The sequence below is a fragment of the Topomyia yanbarensis genome, chromosome 3, assembly GCF_030247195.1.
Source record: "Topomyia yanbarensis strain Yona2022 chromosome 3, ASM3024719v1, whole genome shotgun sequence".
NCBI lineage: Eukaryota > Metazoa > Arthropoda > Insecta > Diptera > Culicidae > Topomyia > Topomyia yanbarensis.
Window position 1 is genome coordinate 419724727 of NC_080672.1, and position 23918 is coordinate 419748644.

General features: G+C 42.0%; 1 protein-coding gene across 1 annotated transcript in view; it reads left to right on the forward strand.

Annotated features, from left to right (window-relative positions):
* The window catches only part of LOC131689263 (facilitated trehalose transporter Tret1-2 homolog), a 29936-nt gene extending 17506 nt beyond the window's left edge, over nt 1-12430 (forward strand). The window contains exons 4-5 of the mRNA XM_058974228.1: nt 10184-11320; nt 11379-12430. Coding sequence (XP_058830211.1) covers nt 10184-11320; nt 11379-11563 — 1322 coding nt within the window. The 3' untranslated portion in view covers nt 11564-12430. The remainder of the gene's footprint in view (nt 1-10183; nt 11321-11378) is intronic.
* The last annotated feature ends 11488 nt before the right edge of the window (nt 12431-23918 follow it).

The window sequence follows — 23918 nt, forward strand, 5'->3', positions numbered from 1 at the left end:
CCAGATTAAAAAGGATGTTCACACTCGAAGCGAATATCAACTAGTGCAATCGAGACCTTACACATACAATTAGAAATGGTAAGTAGAGTAGTTGAGCTAACACAGCTGTAGTATCAATAATGACCTATCTTTCAAGAGGGCGGAAACTTATTCCCATACCCAATAATTTTAAAAAAAAATAAATAAAATTGAAGAATTAAAAAAAAATTGCTCCCATATCCACTAGACAAAACGTTCCATGGTGACATGACCGGGAACTCTAGTGATATGGGATAACTCACTCCCTGTCAGAATGTGATCCGTACACCAAACTAAATATCAGAATGACGGTCCGCGAATATATGAATGGCCGCAGCGTTTCAAAATCGAATTTATACACGCGAAGTCACATACACGCGAGCACACGCGACAAACACGTCAACATACGAACGCTTAAGCCCTTCGCGATCATCTACGCACACCTATGCCCGCTATCGCGCAAACTTGATAACACTCCGGTAATTATGGTTGCATACACGTTACAACACGCGACATACAAACGCACACGCGATCGAATACGTTAACGTACAAATGCTCGAACCCTTCGCGATGATACATGCGATCGCGAGTCCCTACGTCCGCACATACCTGAACCGTACAATGAATATCACATTCAGAATCACGGCCCGCTACAATTGGCGAATGCAGTGTTTTATTGGGCGACATTGCCTGTCTCGTCTGCAAATTGTAGTATGTGATTCTGACGGGGAGCCCTTCCGAGAACCTAGCTCTACAGCTCCAGTAGGACAACTCTCGAAAAAAAAATGCCAGGAATCCTATCTGGACCAGCCGATGTCGAAGATTTCAATTTTTCAGTGACAGCAACAATGTCTTCTCCAGAAAAAAATCGAAAGTTACCTAGGTTCATCACGTCACTGGGAATATCGCGTAGTCTGATTTCAACCTGTGCTCGAAAAATGTTTTGCAAATAGATTACAAATGCTACGGGTCGTGTTAGAACTTTCATTTCCTAAAGTCATACTAGAAGGAAGTCGACTCCTCCTTACTCTTTCCATTTACAAGAGACCAGAAATGTTTGGTACTTCGCTCAAGGTCAGGCTACGCTCAGTCGTTTAAGCTCTCGGAGTCGTCGATTGGACCAAAGTGGTTTTGGCCTATGACGCGGTGCTGGGGCATATATTTCAAATTGCTATGTCAGGATCGACTAGAACTTTTCTACTGCGTCATTTACATCGGTTGCACTATTGAGCGAGGTCACCCAGTTAAGAAAATGGGTTTTTGAAAAGTACTTGAGATCTTCCAGCATCTCCACAAATATAATCTGAGGAAGACAGGTCTGCCCAAATAAGAGGGGTCATCTGCTTGGTACACACGGCAGCTTATGTATGCATCTTCGTTTATAAACAGAAAATTCAATGTGAGATTTTGTCTGTTCGTTATAGTACACATTTGCAACATGTTCAGTAGAGACATCCCGTCTAATACAGCTATGTCTCGAAAGGGCTGAAATGCTTTTCCAGACAAGACCAAGCTGGTTGTAATCTCTGAATTAAAAGTTTAAAGCTTGGGGTTCTAGCGAATTGGCAATGTCAAGTGCAGCTTGAATATGAATCTGAATAACGTTTATGTTATCTGCGGGGTTCGGAGTGAGATGTACGACGCTCACATATGTGTTAGTACCATGGCTACTAATATTTACCCAGAGTTGTTCTAGACCGTTATTGTTATAACTATTTTGTTTAGACGATTGGAAACAGCTATGAGTACACCACCGCCCCCTTTTTACCAGCAATGATTAGGTCACGGTCTTTATGATAGACCGTATATCTGGATCCAAACAGTATTTCAGGATAATGACATCATTAAAAATGTATAGTTCGTGGGAATCGAGTACTGATACACAGCCATGCGCGACTAGGCCCCGTGCAAAACTAACTCAGACATTAATTCGTTAAAAGCCTAATAACCTTTTCTAACCAAGCCGGATTGACTTGCAGTCTTCGACAAAAATAGAGGCAGTTAAATTATCTTTCTTTTTTACACTTGCAGTGATAATCTGATACATACAGTCCCACCTAGTGGTGAAAATGCGAGCTAGTGTGTTTTCTTCATGTAAATTATCGAAAAATTCCATACAAACAGGTCCGGTAGCTAGATTAGTCCAATTTGATTCAAATTTTGAGCAGGTATAAATTTGATTCAAATTGCAGCATAAATTTGATTCAAATTTTGAGCAGGTAGTCACTATGGGACTAGGAATCGAATCAGGGGTGGGCCGATGGAGTTCATTTTTTGTCACTACTGTATATGCTGTTAGCCTATTTGCGGCGGTTAGATTTATCTCGTACCTTTGCTACCTATTGCCTTTTATTTCTTCTATCTATTCTTATTGAGGATTCTACGGAAGTTCTACGCATGCATTAGATTGAGCACGGGATGGTTGTGTGTATAGCGGCAGCGCATCTTACATTAAAATAAGTTTGGCGATAGGGCCATGTCAATTTCGAACGCGAAACGTGAGGCACACAATATCTAACCTATATCGTAGCATGTATGTCGTACGTCGATAGAACCTTTACTAAATGGATGTGTCTCCAATATTTCTTTGATAAATACTCTCTTACAGACATATATACAAACAAATTATCTCACATACAAACGTCCTCACACCTGAACTATAAACACCCATGCGACCATGTGCTGGTGCTCGAGCCCTTCGCGATAATACAAACCAGGTGGCAAATGTGAACACGAACATGCAAACGAACTCATCCACACATTTCTACTACACGTGAACATGAATCTATGAATATAGTCTCAATCGTGAAACGCATTTGCACACATGCATGAAAGGCATCCGCAAAAGAACATGTAACCATAAAATGTAAACGCGACAAATTAACGAAACGAATATTCATACGGTAACACAGACGCGTACTCATTAAAAATACTCGACTACCAGGCGAAGTACATTTCAAGCAGGGAACTCATCATCACAGACTAACAGACATAACACTCAAAAACAAAGCTTCGCCCGCTTTAACGGTCATTTTAAATATATTTGTAGTTGGGACTGTGGCCACATTTGAAATTATGGGGGATAGACCACTAGTGAAAAATTGTTCCCAAACCTGAGGGGTAACCTACTAGTAAATGAGTGTTTGGGACTGTGAATAAAAGGTGGAGCTAGTGTTCTGGGAAAATTGTCGGATCGATGTTTTTTGAGGGAATTCCCTCATAGTGTTATGTCTGTTAGTCTGTGTTATCATTTCGATAGTGGCCTTGGATCTGCATTGCTCGTGTTTAAGACATTATAGTCTTGTCCTTCAGATTAAGAATGTACGGAACCCACTAACCGCCACCATCGGCCCTAGCTGCATATAAATAGAAAAGATGAAAAAATATCTGTTTTGAAATTTCATTCAATAAGAGCATAAAAAAGAATAGTTGAAAATTTCTCTTTGTGATTCGATAGTGCAGAAAAGTGTGGGTAATCTCTGTGCTCCAAGCTACCTTTCATAAATGTCCATGTGGACTTTTTCATTTTCTTTTATTGTGTAATTTCACAATAAATGTTATATTTTTGTGGACTTTCCAGAAGCTATCTTGAAGGGGGTTTGGTCAAACAAAAATGTGTGTAAATCGGTCAAACCTTTTATTAAAAAAACCCAATCATGTTTCTTTTATAAGTTCAATTCATACAGAATAAAGATAAAAATCTCACTGAAGCTTTCTTTTTGGTGAATGCTTTATTTGACTCCTTCCATTCAATTTTGCATAGTTTCCTTGCTCACTTTCCTCGCCGCGGAATATCAGGCAAACTGAACTGAACTGCATCTTGCTGACAACTATCTTTCGCGTCTTTCCCTCTAGCGTGTTAGGATGGTTCATGTCCTTGGGCACCATCTGGGCGTTGTTCACGGCATACCACACCATAATGTCAAGATGTAATATACGGCCAAAACAAAACGAAATAATTGTGTTGCTTGAGGGAAGGTAACAGACGTTTTACCAGGCATTCCTGCACATAAATTTCTTGGTTAATATTGTATGCTGCGATGTAAATGTCGCTCTTCAAGCTACAGGAACAGATGGCCTGCCACACAAGATATTTCTTTGCGAACTTCGCCAGCTTCACGTATCGGAAAATCTCTGCTACCTTTCCTCTTCTTATCGACGTATAATATTCCTGTCCAGAAATCTGTTTAAAGTCTACCTTGACATAGGGTTTCGTCATCCTGTACCACGCAATCAAACTTCGTCTTGGACAGCTTCTACAATGGTTCGCTGGTCGAAATGTTTTGCTTATCGTCACGATTTGGATTCACTACCTTCTAGCAAATCGACAGTTCGGCTCGGTTTTTATCTCGATGTACGGTTGCTTGCGGCATCTCGGATGGAGAGATTGGGGTTCCGCTTGAAACAACTAGCCACTCTTTTCGTCGCTTTTGCAGCCTCCGGCTTTCGATTTTTCCCCCGATTTAGTCTTCCTAGATGTCGACAAACGTTTTCCGAATGCTTTTATTGCGTTTTTATTACGTTGGTGACAGCATGCCAAGTTCGGATATACATTGCATAATAAAACAAATTTGAAGTAGCCTTTGGAATTTTCGATTAGCTTATAATATCTTATAATACCAATTATAACAAGCATTCAAATTAAAAACTATTTGGATTGGACATAGTTATAATAGATTGAGTCAAGTGTTACAAGGAGTAAAATTTTAATTGATGTTAATGCAATGCAAATTTGCTATACTTTCTTATGAAGGATAAAAATATGATGCATAGATTTCTTAGTGCCCCTTACCCTCGTCAATATTGTCCACGTGGTATATTGATGGCCCCTGCAGAACTTAACACTCTTTAAGACCTACTACCGATCAGCAGTACAAAACGAGCAATCAAAAAAAAGTTTACGTACTATTTTGGGATACCTCATAATGTTGTTGATCTGTGAAAATTTGCAAATGAATCTATGCATCAAAATTAAAAAACGTGGTACTGCCAAAAATTGCATTTAGATAAATTTGATATTTTCGTGTCTCAAACATAGGAAAAGTGTACGCAAATGAAAGAAAATAAAACAGTAAATAGCACGACGGCCAATATTACAATCGCATTCTCTGGTTTTACGATTGGGACTAGTGTGCAATAAAGGGAGTCTTCTGATCAGTCAGCTTAAAAAAAATGTTTTGTTGCTATCGTTAGAATTATTATCAAGCAATATTCTTACGAAGTTTTAGATTATAGCGATTACCACCTCATACCTGTATAAGTTTTCTTCAATTTGATTTTTAGCTTCTAAAAACTTAAAAACGCATTTTATGAAAATCATGCTTTTCAAAATTCCATGCACGATTACAAAAAGTTGTATATAAATAAAACACTGTTTAAACATCCCTTGATATTGTGCATAGACTGAATTATAAAATGTGTATTAAAGATCTCTTTTTACAATGTTATTAACGCACTTACTGCCAAAAAAGCCGAAAATCGAGTACTTTATTTTAGTTGTTTTCTTGTTCAAAAAGAAACCTGAAAAATCACCTTTTTATAAGCCACTGATGAGGAGATCCCCTTAACCGTTATGTGTCCAACGGGGTACCCGGGTATTTTTTCAGGTTACAATTAATGAAATTCAAATGTTTTATCCATAGCTGCAAATTGAAACTTTGTGAGATCTTAGAACTTTACCAGACCAAGTTTTTGGGTTAATAATATTATTGATATAATAAGAGAAGGAAAGAGGAAGGGCTGCTGAATGTTTTTATTACGTTTAAGGCTTACGAGAATACCCGGGTACCCACAAAACTGAAATGCCAATAACTAAGGCGATTTCCACCCGATTTCGACACTTTTGGGTGTTGTGGGTTCAGGAACTCATCCACTTTTAGACTTGGTTAAAATGAATCGGGTTAATTCATTCGGTTCCCGGGGATCCGAATTTTGCTACAGTGCTGGGATACTATTTGTGAATTTCAATGGAATACTGGAAATATGTGTGTGTGTTAACCATCCTATCCCCCACTAGCTGGTAGTGATTCACAGAAAAAAGATGTTTGCATGTATTTAAATATATTCATGCAAATAACTTGGTTCATGGATGTAGGAAGGTGTTAGCTCAATTGACTTTCCGATGACCCATTTCGTGTACTGCACTAGACATGTGCCGAGGTCATCGTTCCATCAACCAACCCCGCCTTAATGTAATGTTTGTATCAATTGGATTTTAACATTGCAGTAAAACTTTCGATTCCTTCCCGGAAGGAAGAAATCGACGCGTATTTAGTGTATTTAAATATGTATATATGTAATTTAATGATTATAAATGATAAAATTCACTTACTCAAAAGATCTTCCATACTTAACCTTCCGGCGAATACGCTGAGTTTTTGAACATTAGTAGTACACATTTGGAAACTTATTTCTCAGCTTTGTTGAATCGAATATTGTGTAGTAAGTGTCTCATTCCCTCTTGTAAAACTCGCTTACCGCTGCTCATCTCTTTCGGCATTTCGACTCCCTCGGTCGACCGTCTCATAGAAGAGATTTCTTTCATCGAATCCTCAATTTCCACCGGAACTCTTATATGAGCTAATAATAAATAATATAAATAATTTTATAAAAAATCCCTAATCCTATAAGCTAATGATGTGACCTTCAAGAGTACGCCAGACAACCTTAATTGACCCTCCTCGACATCAGTTTGGCCTTACCAGGCCGTAACATGGGTAGCGTTGTGAGAGCTGTCGAATAGGAGTTGAGAACAGTTTTAAACAACATCTGATGTTGTTCCAAATGTATATGATCGAGACACTATGTCTTGGATCCGCCATCGAGCCTAGTTTGCATACCGTACATAACTAGACTCACTGTTCTCCGTTCACCCACTCATTAGATACTGGAAATATGGGCATCAAAATTCGTGGAATTTCATCAGCAGGCTGTATCTAGTGGTTTTGGAACCATTTAGTGATTTGACCCCGGAACGGACATTCCGGAGCAGGTTCCCGTGGGGTCGTGACTGGCCATTACGTGGTCAAATTGCCATATGGTCCCGTAACAATGAATCACAGACTTTCGAGATAGTTTAAAGAGTTTTTATACTCATATTGCTAGGACATTATAAATATTTACAAATCATACCCTAGTACTGGAACAATACCCCGAAAAATCCGGATTACCAAGAACCAGATCCATTAATCCGGTTCAACTTCACAGAATCGAAAAGTGGACAAGTTTCTGCATCCAAAACATCTAAAAGTTGAGCTTTTGAATTTGTGGGTACCCGGGTACCCTCGTCGGCCTGTTAAAGGTGTTTTTTTTGTTGGACACAACGGTTAAACCAGGTGTTTTTTCATGAAGTACCACGCGTCTCCACTTCAGTGAGCATTCACTATCATAGGCTTTCTTTCTTGTGTAAACAACAGAGTCGGAAAATGTTTTTTTCATTTGCCAAAATCTGGCGAAACTGACGAAAGAACGAAGCTTCTTTCCATACCACTAGCACTTTGCGAAATCGAAAATGAGACAACGGGCTACGACAAAGCAAGCATGTAGCAGAGCGTTTTCATTATTCTCTCCGCACGCTCGTTTTCGCTTTGAGATTCAGAATGATATTGGTAACTTCGATATTGACCTTACTGCTGTGGAAACGAAAATACGCTAGCAATGATATTTATTTGTCGATGCTCGATTCTTTAGATTTGCGAGCTAATGATGGTATTGTAAGACGGAAGCCTGATCGGTGTGCATATTTCTCATTTTAACTATGTTCTAGTTGCATTATTAGATGCACATTGCATTAATTTCATTTAATGAATGATAGTCGCAAAATAACTGAGCATGCATCAAAACGAAATTGAAATTTCGGATTGTCACAGGAAAACGAAAGTCGCTGCTGCTGCTACTCGTTTTCGTAGAATCGAGAGAGGAGGGGACATCGCCTTTATTGTTTTATTTTTTCATGCATTTAGCGACGAAAGAGGCAAGGAAAGGACGAAGATGAATTCTCTGAATTTCGTCGTTCATTGAATAGGTATGAGAATTTTAGGCTCAGGTAAACAATAATCGACCGCAAAGAGATGTATAATTAGATAAGGATTCGAGAAATGAAGTAGGGTAACTGTTCTTAAATTCAACCTATCTTCTATACTATAGTCTATCTTCTCTTCCTATTAAATTGAGGAAATTCACTGTACCTGTTCCAAGCATTGAATCAAATTGTGTAGTGGGAACAAGACCTAAATTTTCGATTGGTCAACCACTAGTATTTTCCAACTTACAGACCAGTTTTGCTAGTATACTGCATCTTAGCAACGAAGTTAATATATTGATATCAATTAAAGCGCATTCCATTCATTATAGGTACTAGGAGTGTTCAATGAAATAGTGTCGCACCCTAGCTGAAAAGATTAAAAAGGACACAGCCACCCTTTTTACACTTGTTGTTTCGATACGGGAAACAAGGTCCGCGTTAAAGTACAATTTACTGTGTTCTGTCGACTGCTCGTTTTATCGCGAAGAGGTTGCACGGATAAACCGCGTGTTGGTTGGTTCAACGTACTAGTTGAGTAGTTGTGAAATAATGGGATTGAGCTACCAAAGCGCACATTTTTCTTCTTCAACACATCAGCTGTGCTTTATGGCTTCCGCTTTAAGTCAGTCAGCTGTCGTGGTTCCATATTGCTTCGAGAAAGAAAACCGAGACAACTAGTCGCTTCCTCGCTGTATGCATCATGCACTAGGGTGTCCCTCACTATTTCAAGTGATTTTCGTGTCCCCGTTAATAGTTATTTGAAATAGCTGAAAAACATCTAGCTTCTCATGTATGAATAGTTTTCGAAGGCAATGAAGATTTGAGAAAAAATACCGGTTGATACCACCCCAACCTGCACTATTATGGAAAGTGTCATAATCGATTTGCTTGATTATACTTGCAGTTCGAATCTGCTGCATTCAGCGGTCGCCATGTAGCATACTGTCAACAAATCGAAATCATACGTTTACGCTATATCAGATGTTTGATTCCGTGAATAGCTTTACACAGCTGCTTTCAATTCACGTGCTTCGATGAGTGGAAATTTTTTATCAGCTGATGCACGTGGTAAAACCGTGTCTTGTACACATGTGGCGAAAGTATGCCGGCTCGTTCGGTTGGTGAATGTATATTTTTCGAAGGGTGGAATCTTGTTCTCAGAATTCATGCGTAGTTTCGCCAATACATTGGAGTTTCAATTGTCTTGCTTCCCCGTGCAAAGATGTAAGTTACCGACACAGACACGCATGCTGTGATTTGAATGCTCTTGCGTTCAACTTTGAATTCAATGCAAGCGGGTGTAAGGACGGTAGAAGAAAAGCTCAAGCCAATGTCACCGCGAGCACACTTGGACCGAGTGTACGCGGAATGTTTATTCTCATCAGTTAATTTGATACAAAGTGTGCCGGTGGTTTATAATATGTAATAAAAATACAATAATATACCCCCTTCGCATCAACAGGCGCGTTTCCTTTTGGCCTTGGACTGTCATTATTGTCATACGATGCAATGCTTTATGAATCAGTGTTAGATAGGTGAAAAATAAATAAATTCACATAGAAGAAAGACTCCAGAAGAATGCTCCGTCGCTGACGCAGCGTCAGGACAAATTTGAAATTGGAACATCACCTCGCTAAGTATTCTGCAAAAGGTCCATTATGCCAAATATCCCTTAACCCCAATTGGTATTATGCCAATCCTACCTCTCAATAGGCATTATGCCAAATGTCCATTATGCGATACGTCTTTATGCCAAAAGTCCATTATGCCACATGCCAATGGGTACACCAATTCTGTACGACTTTTTCAGCCCTTAGATCACCTTCCCTGAAGTTTGTAGGGTTTCTCTGAGCCATACCAGTAGTCCATAGAGATACTTCAGACGACCCTGCAATTTTTTAGACCCGAATTTTCGTATAAATTGGCAGAATTCCCAAGTAGCATTGAGTTTTGTTTGGCATTTGCTGTTCTTGCTATGAAGTTTATAGTACAACTTCAAATAAATTATTGAAATTCACCGTTGTGTTTTTAAAAGCAATAATTGCACTTATTGTGTATGATTATTACCTGTATGACAAAACTCCGAAAAATGTATTGATAAACAACCCTAATGATTTTTCCTTCCACCTCTCTCAACTTCAGCTTCACTATCGGCCATCGGTACCCCGATCGGTTGCCTGCTGAGCGGTTACATGATGGACAAATTCGGCCGCAAGAAGGCTTTACTGATGACCGAGATCCCGCTCATCATTGGATGGATCATGATCTCCTGTGCGACGAATGTGGAAATGATCTACGCTGGGCGCGTTCTTACCGGTTTCGGTTCCGGAATGGTTGGTGCTCCGGCTCGTGTGTACACCTCGGAGGTGACGCAACCGCACCTGAGGGGTATGCTGTGTGCTTTGGCCTCAATCGGCATCAGTTTGGGTGTGTTGTTCCAGTATACGCTCGGTGCTTTTACGACGTGGAAAATTCTGTCGGCCATTTCGGCTTGCGTTCCAGTTTTGGCGTTCACACTTATGCTGTTTATGCCGGAAACTCCCAACTATCTGGTGACCAAGAACAAACCGGACAAGGCTCTGAAGAGTTTGGCCATGCTTCGGGGATCGACCTACAATTTGGAAAGGGAAGTTAATCAATTGCAAACGTTTGCACAGAAAAGTAACCAGAAGAAAAAGTTGTCACCGAAAGAAACCCTTCAAGCGCTACTACATCCGTCCTGCTTAAAGCCATTCGGCATACTGACCATCTACTTCATGATGTACCAGTTTAGCGGTGTCAACACAATCACGTTCTATGCGGTGGAGATCTTCCGCGATTCTGGTACAACTATGGATAAGTACACCTGTACGATCATGCTGGGAATTGTTCGGTTCATATTCACTATCATCGCAGCCATTCTACTGAGAAGGTGCGGTAGGCGTCCATTGACTTTCATCTCCGGCATTGGGTGTGGCTTTACGATGATCGGCTTGGGAACTTATTTGTACTACAAAAAAACTTGGGAAATGGCTGATCCACCAATCGCACCGACGGTTACCTGGTTCCCAGTTGCATGCATCTTCTTATTTACCATCACTTGTACGCTTGGATTCCTGGTAGTTCCTTGGGTGATGATCGGTGAACTGTACCCAATGAAGGTTCGAGGAATCGTTGGAGGATTCACCACATGTATGGCACATACGTTCGTGTTTATCGTTGTCAAAACATATCCGTTCCTGTCGCACGTGCTCGAGAGGCATGGAGCGTTCATCCTGTACGGATGTATTTCGTTTTTGGGTAAGTTATTTAGCAAAAGATTTTTTAACCTTGTGTAAACCCACATTTCCTATTGCAGGAACTGTCTTCTTCTACCTTTGCCTGCCGGAAACCAAGGGCAAAAGTCTACAGGAAATCGAAGACTATTTTTCCGGTCGCATTAAATCGTTGCAGAAATCGAAGCAACTAGAAGCGGAAGGCCAGTTGAACAATAACTCCAAACCGCAGCTGCTGACTGTGGAGAAAAACAAGCTGCTACCTTGAGACGCCTGTAGCTAGGTCGATAGTGCCATACAAAGCGTAAAATGCTTGCGAACCGGAAGTATTGTAAGACGAAAAAAGTGATACTCTTCGCCCTGTACCCCATCCCTACTCCAAAATTCAAAAGGCCATCATTTATCTGCAGCTGCTAGAATGACAATGGCGCAGTGAACCAGTGTAAGTTCTTTTTCCTTTACCAACCTAGATAAGGATCTGCGGAACGGAGAGCCCCATGTTTTAATTAGATGGTCTATATTAGATTACACGTTAAATAATGTCTCATTATAGTATTATGAACGCTGCTGGTCGACGACTGACTGTTTATTACGTTTAAACATTTCGTTTGAATGTTTTACTATACCTACCGTTGTTTTTTAGAATTTTTCATTTGGCAAATAGTCGACAAATTTTGTTTCTAAATACTTATGCATGAATGCTCAATGTGTTAAGCTGAATGGAATACGAGAAGGGATCTGACTAAAGTGAAACAACTATTGGAGGGCCAAACTATTAGCGTAAGTCACTCAGGTATACCCCAAAAGTGCTTTTAAAAATACAGATACACACAGAGTGCCACTTTTCGAGTAGATTCGTGCCCCACACACATTCGTGGGGTAAAACGTATACAAAATGAAGTAATTTTATGCTACATATATCGCACTGTAAGTAAGGAAAATATTTTTACTATAGAATTTATTGTGATAGCGGTTTTCACTTATGCAGAGTATATACCGACATACTGATGTACTCTGCTGAATGGAAAAGAAATCGATTTGTTATAGGTAGGTACTTAATAATAAAGGATGCCGAGACTAGGGGGCTTTGAACGATGTTTTCTATGATTATAGTGCAAGTTAAAGCGAAGTAAAAAAGAAGTATGAAAAATTTAATATTTTGCATGATAAAAAAACAATCCGAATTTCTGTGGCGTCTAGTATGTACTTCCTATTTGTTTACCGATAGGCGCTGGTAACTTATAAATTAGTTTTATTTTAGAAAGCTGTATTAGTTTTGTTTAAAGCGTATTTCTCGTCAAGTGATAGTAAAAATCGAAAGTGGAAGCGCCACTTTTGAAAACATGCTGAAACCTGGTAGCAGCGTTGTGGCAGCTGTAGTTGGTTTTCCATACAACTTCCATAGACAGTAAGTCCTTGATAAATGGACCTCGAGAGTAGTTCCTTTGGATGCTGAGAATGTCGAGGTGTATTGACTGATAACGGGTTTCGTAATATGGCAGTTAGGATCTGTTTTGCCATGAAAGATTTTGAAGAACAAAGCGTATGAGCTATTGAATATTTCGTGTTCCACTTGGCCAACCCCAGCCATGAGCACTGCTGAGAATCCCTAAAACAAAGACCTCAGGGTCGGCACGCTTATCCTGAAGTAGCAAGAAAAGGCCTGATTATGTGATGCAAACTCTACTTTTATTCTCCTCACTTTCACAAGCTTTTATCCTATCACTTCCACTTTTCACTTCTTAATTCTATCTGACCTTTTTCCGCTGTTTCACCCACCGCCTGATTCTCGTCCTACTGTCGAACTCCCGTTCTCCTTTGGGATCATCCATAAATGACGTAGTATTATATGGGGGAGGGGGGAGCTTAGTATTTTGTGATGATGTGTGACGACAGGGGGGGTAGGGGGTCATGTCATGCTACGTAGCTTTTTTAAAGGGGAACAGGGGTTGACCTGATGTCACGACAATCTTACCCGTTTCATCTAACTAACATCGTTTTTTATTTTCGTTCAATTTTTTACGGTGACAACGAGGATTACCGTCAAGCTACGTAATTACCAGATGGGTATATGGAAGTTTGTGACAAAATGCTACGATGGGGGAGTTAAAAATCACTCAAAAAATGCTACGTCATTTATGGATCGTCCCTTTCAGCCGTGTCTACGGCCTTCGCCGCCCGTTGGACAGGAACCGACGAAGGGTTGGCGATCTTTGGTTTCGTTGGGTTCCAGTTTCTGCGACGTCCACCATGGATGATTACGAATCGCCAGCGGGGTCCTGTGAATAACAGAACACGAATGGTTTAGTGACCTGACGGGCTTTTTGTCAAGAGACAACACAATGAAATCAATCGTCAGACAAACCAGTTGAAAAAACGTGCCTAAAGCAAAAATTAAATGCAGTCCATTTTTTTCTTTCTTTTGTAGCCCGCCGCGTTTTAATTCGTCCCGCTTGCTATCTTTCACCGAAACATTGGACAATCGTCGCCGGATATTTTACGAAACCACTATGGAAACGATCCAGAAACGTCGCGATGTACATTACGAGCGCATGAAATGGATTCTGTCACGTTCGCCCGAATGACATTCGCCCGAAAGCCATTTACCCGAAGGACATTTGCCCGAATGTCACATAAACCCGAATGTCATTCACCCGAATGCCACGAACACCCGAAAGACATTCGCCCGAATGCAACAAAAACCCGAATGCCATTCGCCCGAATTCCATACCCGAAAACCATCGAAATGTCAATCGAAAAAATTGAATTTATTAAGATGAAATACAAATTTTATTACATTTGATGCTATGAAGAAATTAACACTAAATCTATACTAGTCAAATAGTTAATCCAATCACCTGGTTTGTATGATTTAACTAGGGTTTCCAGTTTTAGGTCCTTTCGTGAGTTCTTTTTAGACTTTGGTAGTTGTTGGTACCGCTTGTAGTGTACGTAAAACATACGTACTAGGGTTTTTTCTCTTCAAGCTGCAACTGCTTCAACACACCATAGAATTTCCACGGCTTAACAAACCGTTCCATTTATTGTGCTAGTCTTCCACATTATTGGTGGTTCTAGGAATCTTTGTCGATACATTTTCGAAAACTGACCACGAAGCGGGGGGCAAAGAAGGGTTATCGAGAAACTTTTTGATTAGTTTCCTTCCTACCAAAAATACAATTTTTACTAATATAATCTAAAAAATCGTCGAGAGCCTTTGGACAACTTTTCCTCAATTTTTCGAGTGCCATTGGAATACCTTGATGGGGCAAGAAATCCAAGGCAATAACTTGTTAGTTGTATTCGGTGATCTTCCGAATATTTTGTCTGACGACCAAGTTGCTTTATTTTTCTGAAAAAACTTTGGTTTAGATGGAAGAATCATCCGTGAATTAGGTGAAAGAATCATCCTGTCTCGAGATCCAATATTACGTAGAGAGCTATTTGGTATATAGATTCAAGAAATTGCTCTTGTTTTGAAAGAAGGAATCAACCCTTATGTTTGAATATACCGGGCAGACGAGTGGATCAACAGTTTCTTTGCAAACTTATTTGGCATGCAGATCCAAGGATTTGTCATGTTTGAAAGAAGCAATCAACCCCTAATTGTGGGAAAAGAGCTGCTCATGTTTAAAAGAAGGAATCAATCCCTAAGTGTGAGTAAACCGGGCAAACGAGTGGATCACCGGTTTGATTGCGAGCGCTATTTGGTATACAAACTCAAAGAACTGCTCATATTTAAAGAATGAATCAACCCCTATATTTCAGTAAACCAAGCATACCAATGGATCACAGGTTTGCCGAGTAGGGACATCCGCTTCGGTTCCTCGACCTCGGTAATTGTGGCAAAGCCGCATCACACTAGCTTCGCCACATAACATTTATGAGCTACTATTTACTAACGGTGTTGTGCCAAATGGACTTCCACCATGCAAGATATAATTACTAATTTAATTGATTCAATTCGTTAACGGAACATCTTAATATATATTTACTTCGATCGATGGTGTTTTCGAAAGATTTCTTATTATTTTGTCCGGTTTATCACAAGATTTCACCGCCCGAGCTGACAACTGCGTCCTATATGCATCAGTTTGCACCTGAAGAGCATTTGTGGCGTTGGCAACAGAACCTCAGTGACGTCAGATAGAACACCTAAAAGCGATGTCGCATAGCCACATTGGTCAGTGTATGGTTGACTAATGTGACTACGCCACATCGCTTTCTGGTGCACTGTCCGACTTTGCTGCCGCTCAGTCGGCTTTAAACTAGCTATAGCCCCTATGTTTGAGTAAACAAGAGAATCACAGGTTTGCTTATAACTCCGACAACGGGAGGATCAACGCCTCGTCCAACGGAACCTCAGCGGATTTGCGCCGCTTCGGATCCTTGGCCTCGGATATGCGGCCAAGCCGCATCACACTAGCTCCGCTGTATAAGCTCACTTGTTATTGTTCAGTTTATCAAACTTTGGTTAAAGATTTCACATTTCCCGTTCATATTTGGTTTATTTAGGTTAAAATACATCCTTTTGGCAAAAAAAACGCATTAAAGTCGGACTTCTATCACTAAAGTCACTAAACTAGACAATTACCGATTTTATATTATGCTTGAGTGAATGTGGTATTCGGGTTAATGAGATTCGGGCGAGTGGTCCATTCGGGTTTATGGAATTCGGGTAAATGGTCCATTCGGGTTAATGACATTCGGGTAAATGGTCCATTCTGGTAAATGGTTTTCGGGCGAACGTCATTCGGGTAAATGACTTTCGGGCGAATGTCATTCGGGCGAATGTGATAGAACCCATGAAATGGGAGTACAAGAATTCCAGTGCGGTGGAAAAAAGAAAGCCTCCTGCTAGCGAGATTCAGGAGCACTTGCATAAACTTACCGATCTTTGTGAGTAATTCGACAAAGTGCAAAGTTAAGTAGAGGAACAGTCTGAAGCGCTCGAAGAAATAAAATCGGCTTTAAACCACCGGTTGGAATTCGAGGAAATATATTACCATGTGAAAGGGCGCTACATCATACTACTTGGTGCACATAACCTCCACGGAAGCAGTGAAGACAGACAGACGATTTGAAGGAGGCAAGCAAGTTGCTTCTCGATTCGCCACGAATTCTGATGACGTCACAGGCTACAGCTTCGAACACCACGTGGCAAACGGCTGGCCAAGTGGGTTTCTTAAATCCTTCCGGATCGTTCGCTGATCGCCGATCGGCGACCGAAAACAATGGTCCTCATTCAAGGACCTCTACGAAAGCTGCATACATTCAAAAAACCTTAAGGATTCCATTAAGCTGCAGCACCTACTTTCCCATCTAGAAGGAGATGCGAAAAAGTTGGTTAGTACTTTCACTATCACCGACGCTAATTACGTGGAAAATTGGGACGCGTTGACCGAGTTCTACGACAAGAAGAAGTACACTGTCGCTGCACTTGTCAAAGAGTTTATTGAACAACCGTCGGTTAATATGCCGTCTCTCGTGGGACTACGCAAATTTGTGTCCACTTCGGATGAAGTTGTGCGGCAACTCAAGGCTCTAGGAAAAGAGTACGAGACCCGTGATTAATTCATCTATTATTGGAGAAACTCGACCGTACACCCGTTCGTTGTGGGCCCAAAAGCCAGTCGATGAAGATTATCCTAGCTTCCAAGATTTTGTCACGTTCCTCGAGCGAAGATGCGATGCCATGGAGACTTGTGCGTCTTTTTACAAGAAGGGAACTGACACAACAATGAAGAGGAACATGATCAAAGATCTAACCAAGATCCGAAGTTAAGCAGAACAATCCGAAGCTTTCACGCAAGCACCCAGCAACCCTGTCCGCAATGCTCAGATGCCCACACTATATATCAATGTTCCTGTTTCAAAAGGATGTTGGTAAATGATCGTCGGTAATTGATCCAGCGAACCAAGCTCTGCTTCTATTCGCTGAAAGCTACTCATGTTGTGAGGAACTGTACATCCGCAGGAGCATGCAAATAGTGCAAACAAAAGCATCATTCACTGCTTTGCACAAGTGTTGGCAGCTCTACCTCCGATTCGGGCCAGATCCGTGAAGAATCAGCAGCTGCGAAGAATCAACAGTCAACCAAGGTGGAAGAAGTGAAACAAGCGGATTCCGTATGTCAGCATATGTCACGAATCTCAAAACTAGTTGCTCTGTGAACTTTCTTAGTTTGTTACCAACGGCTGTAATTAAGGTATTGGGTAAAAACAACGTCCTCCACGAAGGACGTGCAATGATCAACTCTGCTTGCATGAACTCGCTGATCAGCCATCAAACCTTCAGATGTATTGGCCTGCAAGGGAGCAATGCTAACACTCTTTTGAGCGGTATCACCAACGGGAAACCCAGCAAGACAACTGGAGTAATCACGCTGCAAATACCATCGCGATTCGACGATCGTATCGTCATTGTGGTGGAGGTCTTAATTTTTAATCATCTGATTCCAGATAAACCGAGTCAATAGAGTTTAACGTCGATACTACTGCTTTGATCGAGGCACCTCTTGGTGATCCAAGCTACAACAAGTGCGGTAAGATCGATCTTCTGTTGGGCATAGAAGCTCTTATTTAAATTCTAGAACCGGGCAAGCTGTATGACGCTCGAGGTATACCAACAGCACAGAATTTCCTCTTTGTCTACCTGTTGGTTATCATTTCAACACATCGGGTACCAAAAAACGTCGTGCGGTACTCGGCTTAACGACAACAATTAACCTGGACCAAACATTTCGGAAATTCTGGGAAGTGGAGGAGGTACTTATCTAAAACCAAGCAGCTCACCCCAGACGAGCTTCGTGCTACTGAGCATTTGAAATCCACCATATCCCGGAACGAAGAAGGGCAGTTCGTAGTTTGCTTACCCTTCGACCGTTCCAAGCCGGAACTGGGCGAATCGGCCACTGCTGCCATCTGGCGGTTCAAAGCAATGGAGAGAAAATTCAGCACTAAAACACTACCAATAGTTTATGGCTGAGTATGTAGCTCTCGGTCACATGGAGAAAGTACCACCATGCGAGCTGGCGGTCGCACCAGAGAAATCATACTACCTTCCGCATCACGCTGTCTGGAAGATGGACAGTACGACAACGAAACTTTGTGTCGTGTTTGACGCCTCGAGCAAGAGTACTTCCGGAGTGTCATTGAATGATCGTCTGCTAGTGGGGCCAAATGTGAACGAGCCGCTCTTCAACGTACGCTCCCGCTGGGGTGGTACAAGATTGCATTTTGTACCGACACACGTTATTATTAGCAAGGAAGATTGCGATTCCAACGAGTGGTGTGGCGCGACTATCTGGAACATCTAGAACATTATCGTTTGCTGACCGTTATCTACAGTATGGCGTAGCGTACCAAGCCATGGCGGCCTTGCAACAGATTGCTCAGGACAACAAAGAATCACACCCGCTGACAGCCGAGCGGATTCTGAAAAAATTCTATGTAGATGATTTGCTCTCCGGAGCGGATTCCATCGACGAAGCAAAGCTTCTTCGCAGCGACATCACTGAAGTTCTGGCAAGCAGTGGTTTTGTTCTGCGAAAGTGATGCTCCAACGTACCGCAACTTTTGGAATGCGATGTTACAACAGATGAACCTATTCCGTTGAAGCTAGCACACGAGGGTGATTCCGTCCAGGCTTTAGGGATCAAATGGACTCCTCAAGAAGACACATTCAGCTTCAAAATCAACTTCGACATCGACAGCGGGAATACTATGCGTCAGTTGCTGTCCGATTCGTCGAAGTTTTTCGATCCATTCGGCCAGATCACGCTGGTTACCATACAAATGAAGATATTGTTCCATCACCTATGGCTCTATAACATGAGTTGGGATGACCCACATCCAGCCTCCATTTTGGAGGAGTGGATTACTTTGAAAGAAACGCTGCATCTCATTGAAAGGACTCGAATCAAGAGGTAGATTGCAAACTCTGAAGGAAAGCTGCAACTTCATGGGTTTGCAGACGCGTCTGTAGCTGCTTATGCTGCTATCGTGTACGCACGCTCGGTTGACCAAAATGGAACGATTGAAACGAATCTAATGGCGGCCAAGAATGGAGTAGCTCCTATTCTTCAGGTTTCACTGGCACGCTTGGAGCTGATGGCAGCCAAACTACTTATCGATGGAGTCGTTTTCACGTCTAAAGGTTGAGTTGTTTGCTTGGAGTGATTCGGAGATCGTGCTTCACTGGCTTTAGCCGCTACCGAGAAAATGGAAGACATTCGTGGCCAATCGCACATCTAAGATGTGAAATCGCTGGCACCATGTGTCATCAAAAGATAACCCTATTAACGGAGCCTCACGAGGTATTACACCTTTAGAACTGTTGATACATCCATTGTGGTGGATGGGGCCTCGGCTGGCTGTCTAAAACGAAAGACAAGTGGTCAGTATGTTCAATACGTTCGATTGATGAGGAGGATCTGCTAGAAAAACGGACGACGGTGACCTGTCTACTTGTCAGTGCTACACTACCTCCCAGGGGAGACCATGCAACACTGACAGACCTGCTCAATCGTTATTCAGATTTTCGAAATGGTACTGCCCGAGTGGAGGGACCAATAACGGCGAAGGAAATCAATGACTCATGTTTGCAACTGGTGCGAGAAGCCCAACAAGATGAAGAGCCTCACTCTTCCAGACAATAGTAAGCTAAGAACATTATTTTCTTTCATCGACGCTGATGGCAATCTGCGACTTGGTGGTCGACTCCGAAATTTCAGCCAACCGTACGACGTCCGCCATCCAGACTGATTTTACCCAAGGAACACCGATGTACCAATCTGCTACTGTCAGAAGTTCATCTTCGAAATTTGCACGTAGGGCCAAATTTGATGATTGCAACGCTAAACCAGAGATATTGGATCGTAAGCTGCCAAACGTTGGTGCGGGTTTGTGTGGCGAGCTGCACGCACTGCTGTCGAATGAAGGAGAAAACTGCAACGCAACTAATGGGAAGTTTGCCTGCAGTCCGGACGACTCCAGCTCGTTCGTTCATTCATTGCGGTGTGGATTATGCGAGCCGGGGCTATGTGGCTGTTTTTGGTTGCCTCGCAACTAACGCAGTCCACCTTGAGGCAGTTTCGGATTTGTCCACAAGCGCTTTCTTAGCAGCGTTGAACGCTTCTGTGGCCGACTCGGACTTTGTAGTGAAAGCTGGTCTGACCACGGAACCAATTTTGTGGATGTAGACCGAAACATCCGGGAACATCTGCAATCACCGGGTTCAACCATGGTGTAAGTCAGTATCTGTCTGACCTTAAGGTGAAGTGGACGTTCATCGCGGAGGAGCTTTCGACTGTCTTAACGCAAATCGAGGCGTGTTTGAATTCGCGTCCTTTGTGTCAACTCTCCACATCAACATACTCCTACCAGGCCCTCACTCCTATATTTCCTGATTATACATCATATTAACATGATTTAATGTGTTCCACAATATTCCGCCACACCACTCAGTCAGTTTCTGCTTGTCTCCAACCTTTCAGGTGCCCGATACTCGCCAGGTTCTGCTCTACTTGGTCCAGCCACTGGGAACGCTGTGCTCCTCTCCGTCTTGTACCTGCCGCGTTGGAGGTGAAAACCAACTTGGTGGGGTTGTTATCCGGCATCCTCACAACATGCTCTGCTCACCGTACCCTTCCAGCTTGAGCTACTTTCCGGATACTTGGCTCACCGGCGCAAGTTCGTGGTTCATCTTTCTCCTCCACACGCCATCCTCCTGCACACCACCGAAGATCGTTCTCAACACCCTTCTTTCGAAGACTTCGAGTGCTTGCAGATCCTCCTCCAGCATTGTCCACGTTTCATGCCCGTAGAGAACCACCGGTCTAATCAGCGTGTTGTACATGGCGCATTTCGTGCGGTGGTGAAGCTTTCTGGATCTCAAAGTTTTGTGGAGCCCATAGTAAGCACGACTTCCAGAGATAATACGTCTTCTGATCTCCGGGCTGGTGTTATTGTCCGCAGTCACCAATGAGCCTAGATAGATGAACTCGTCAATCAAGCGTTCCCTATTGCGATCGGTTCCGCCAGCCAGCATGTACTTCGTCTTAGACACATTTATCTTCAGTCCTACTCGTGCTGCTTCGCGCTTCAGTCGGGTATACAGATCTGCTACCGTCTCCTTGTTTCTACCGATTATGTCCACGTCGTCAGCGAAGCACACGAACTGTCCGGACCTCGTGAAAATCGTGCTTCGCATGTTGAACCCCGCTCTTCGCATTACACCTTCCAGCGCTATATTGAACAGCAGGCTGGACAACCCATCGCCTTGTCTTAGTCCCCTGCGTGTTTCAAACGGACCCGAGAGGCCGCCCGAAATTTTGACATAACACATTACACCAACCATCGTAGCCTTAATCAGTCTTGTAAGGCCCTCACTCCTGGGCATTTTATTATTAATCAGCCCCTTAACTTGCTGCCAGAACCAAATATCAGCCACACCCAGAAAGGCCGTCTAAACAGATGGCAACGCATTCAACGTTGCGTTGATGAGATATGGACACGGTTGAGGAACGAATATGTCGCCAAACTTCAACCTAGAAACAAGTAGCAAGCAGTACAACAGAATCTAGATTCCGGGCAATTGGTCCTGATTAAAAATGAGATTTGTCACCACCCATCTGGATCATTCGAATTCGTCCCGCTTGCTATCTTTCGCCGAAACATAACCTTAGGGTTATTCGCCTGTTTTCGGGTTAGAGGTATCTTTTTGGAAAAATCTCTAACCCTATGTGCGGGGTTGGATATCGAACCCACGTGAGCTGCGTACAAGGCGATCGATTTACCAATACGCTATGCCCGTCCCCTACCTGAGGGTTATTCGTGGTTTCTATGGGTAATGACTTTATCTTGGGACTTTACCTGTTGTTCTCACGATTTAAATTTAACATTTTATGAATTTTAGCTACAATAGCTGCTATTTTAATCGACTTAACTGTTCGACGCTTTCCGGCTAATTGGTTGACCTTTTCCGTTATAAGTTAGTCGAAGCGAGCTAGAGAAAACTTAGTAATTCTCCTTTTGCCAAGTGCATTGCCCCCGTCTATAGTATATAACGCGCAGCAAGCTACCCAATCAGATTAATCGCCAGAGTTCACAGCAAATGCATCAAAAGAAAACAAACATTTGCTGATTTATATTTGCAAAACTTATACTATTTAAAACACGCGGTAGTCTAAACAATCATCAAGGAAGAGACTTCCGACGCTTATACACTCGTCAGTAACTGACATTAACTTGCTGCCAGTTAGACGATATATCCAAACTACCACCAAATTGGCACAAGTTAGACACTAAATCCAAACACTTCACACAACATATGTGACCGCCTCAGCTGGTTCGAACCGAGTGATATCTCGGTTAGCCAAACACAGAAGCTCTAGGTCGCTGACGAGTATAACGAAACGAACTCTTATGTTTCGTCATGAGAGCCAAACGCCTGGGGGTATGCAATATTCATTTTTCCCTTAACTATGAGTAGAACATGAAACAAATCCAACTTTTCGAGGTTAGGTTTTGTGCCGCAATGCGCAATTTGGAGTGTGCGTCGAAGTGACCATTAAGAGCATCTTTTTCGTCCGTCACAAAAACACGATCTCTGGTTTTTAAGGAGTTCATCTGAAAATCTTTCTATATTTATTTAGCCTGCTAGCCTCGTTCAGACTAGAGACTTTAGTACATAGGCCATCCCGCTCTGCAGATCTAAGACATTTCTTATATGCACTACGAGCTGACCTGAAAACTCTAGTCATCACGCTGACACCGGTCCAAGCTCTTCTCATATTCTTATTCATTCTTTCAAGCTCAGCCCTCCACCAAAAGGGTTTCCCTAGTCGATTTAACTGTAGGAAGTTTCTTCGTAGGATTCTGCTATGAATTAGTTTGTCGTATCCACGATGTCATCCAAATCGTTTATTTGACTAATTCATGGAAAATATCCATGAAATTTAGTCACCAAGTTTTCCTAGAAGGTCCCAGTTTTTAGATTTAGGATTATGATAGGTTACCACATTGATGATGATATCAAGATGATCGAACAATATATATATATATATATATATATATATTTATGATCAGATAGAGACGGTTCTGTTTCGTTTAGAACCGTCAATTTCCCAGCTCATACGAAATTCTTTCAGAGCAAAGGGTTATGTCTAACACCTCGTCTCTCCTAGATCTCGCAAGAGTTCAGAATATGGAGGTTTGTATTAATTATATACTCCATCAGTTCAGAACCTCCCAGATTGATGTCTGAGCTGACTGCTGATATGCAGAACCGGGATTCCTGTTTTTTTTTATTGAATCTAGAAAAATTCCCTATATATTCTTATTTTTGCGTGCTCTACAGTGCCGCAGCCTCTTAAGTTAGCTCCTTTAATTCCAATTTCACTACCGTCGCATTGGCGCGTTGGTCAAAAACATTCGATTCAATTTGTTCATCCGAAAAATTACCATCGGGATATCAGTTCCGGTCCATACAATCGTACACATAAGATGGATTTATTGTCTAGCTAGCGACCCAGTCAGCTACTGATGAGGAGAAAACGAAACACAAAAATCCAACAGTAACAAGAACAGCCTTGGACATTCTTTAGCAAATGAGAATAATC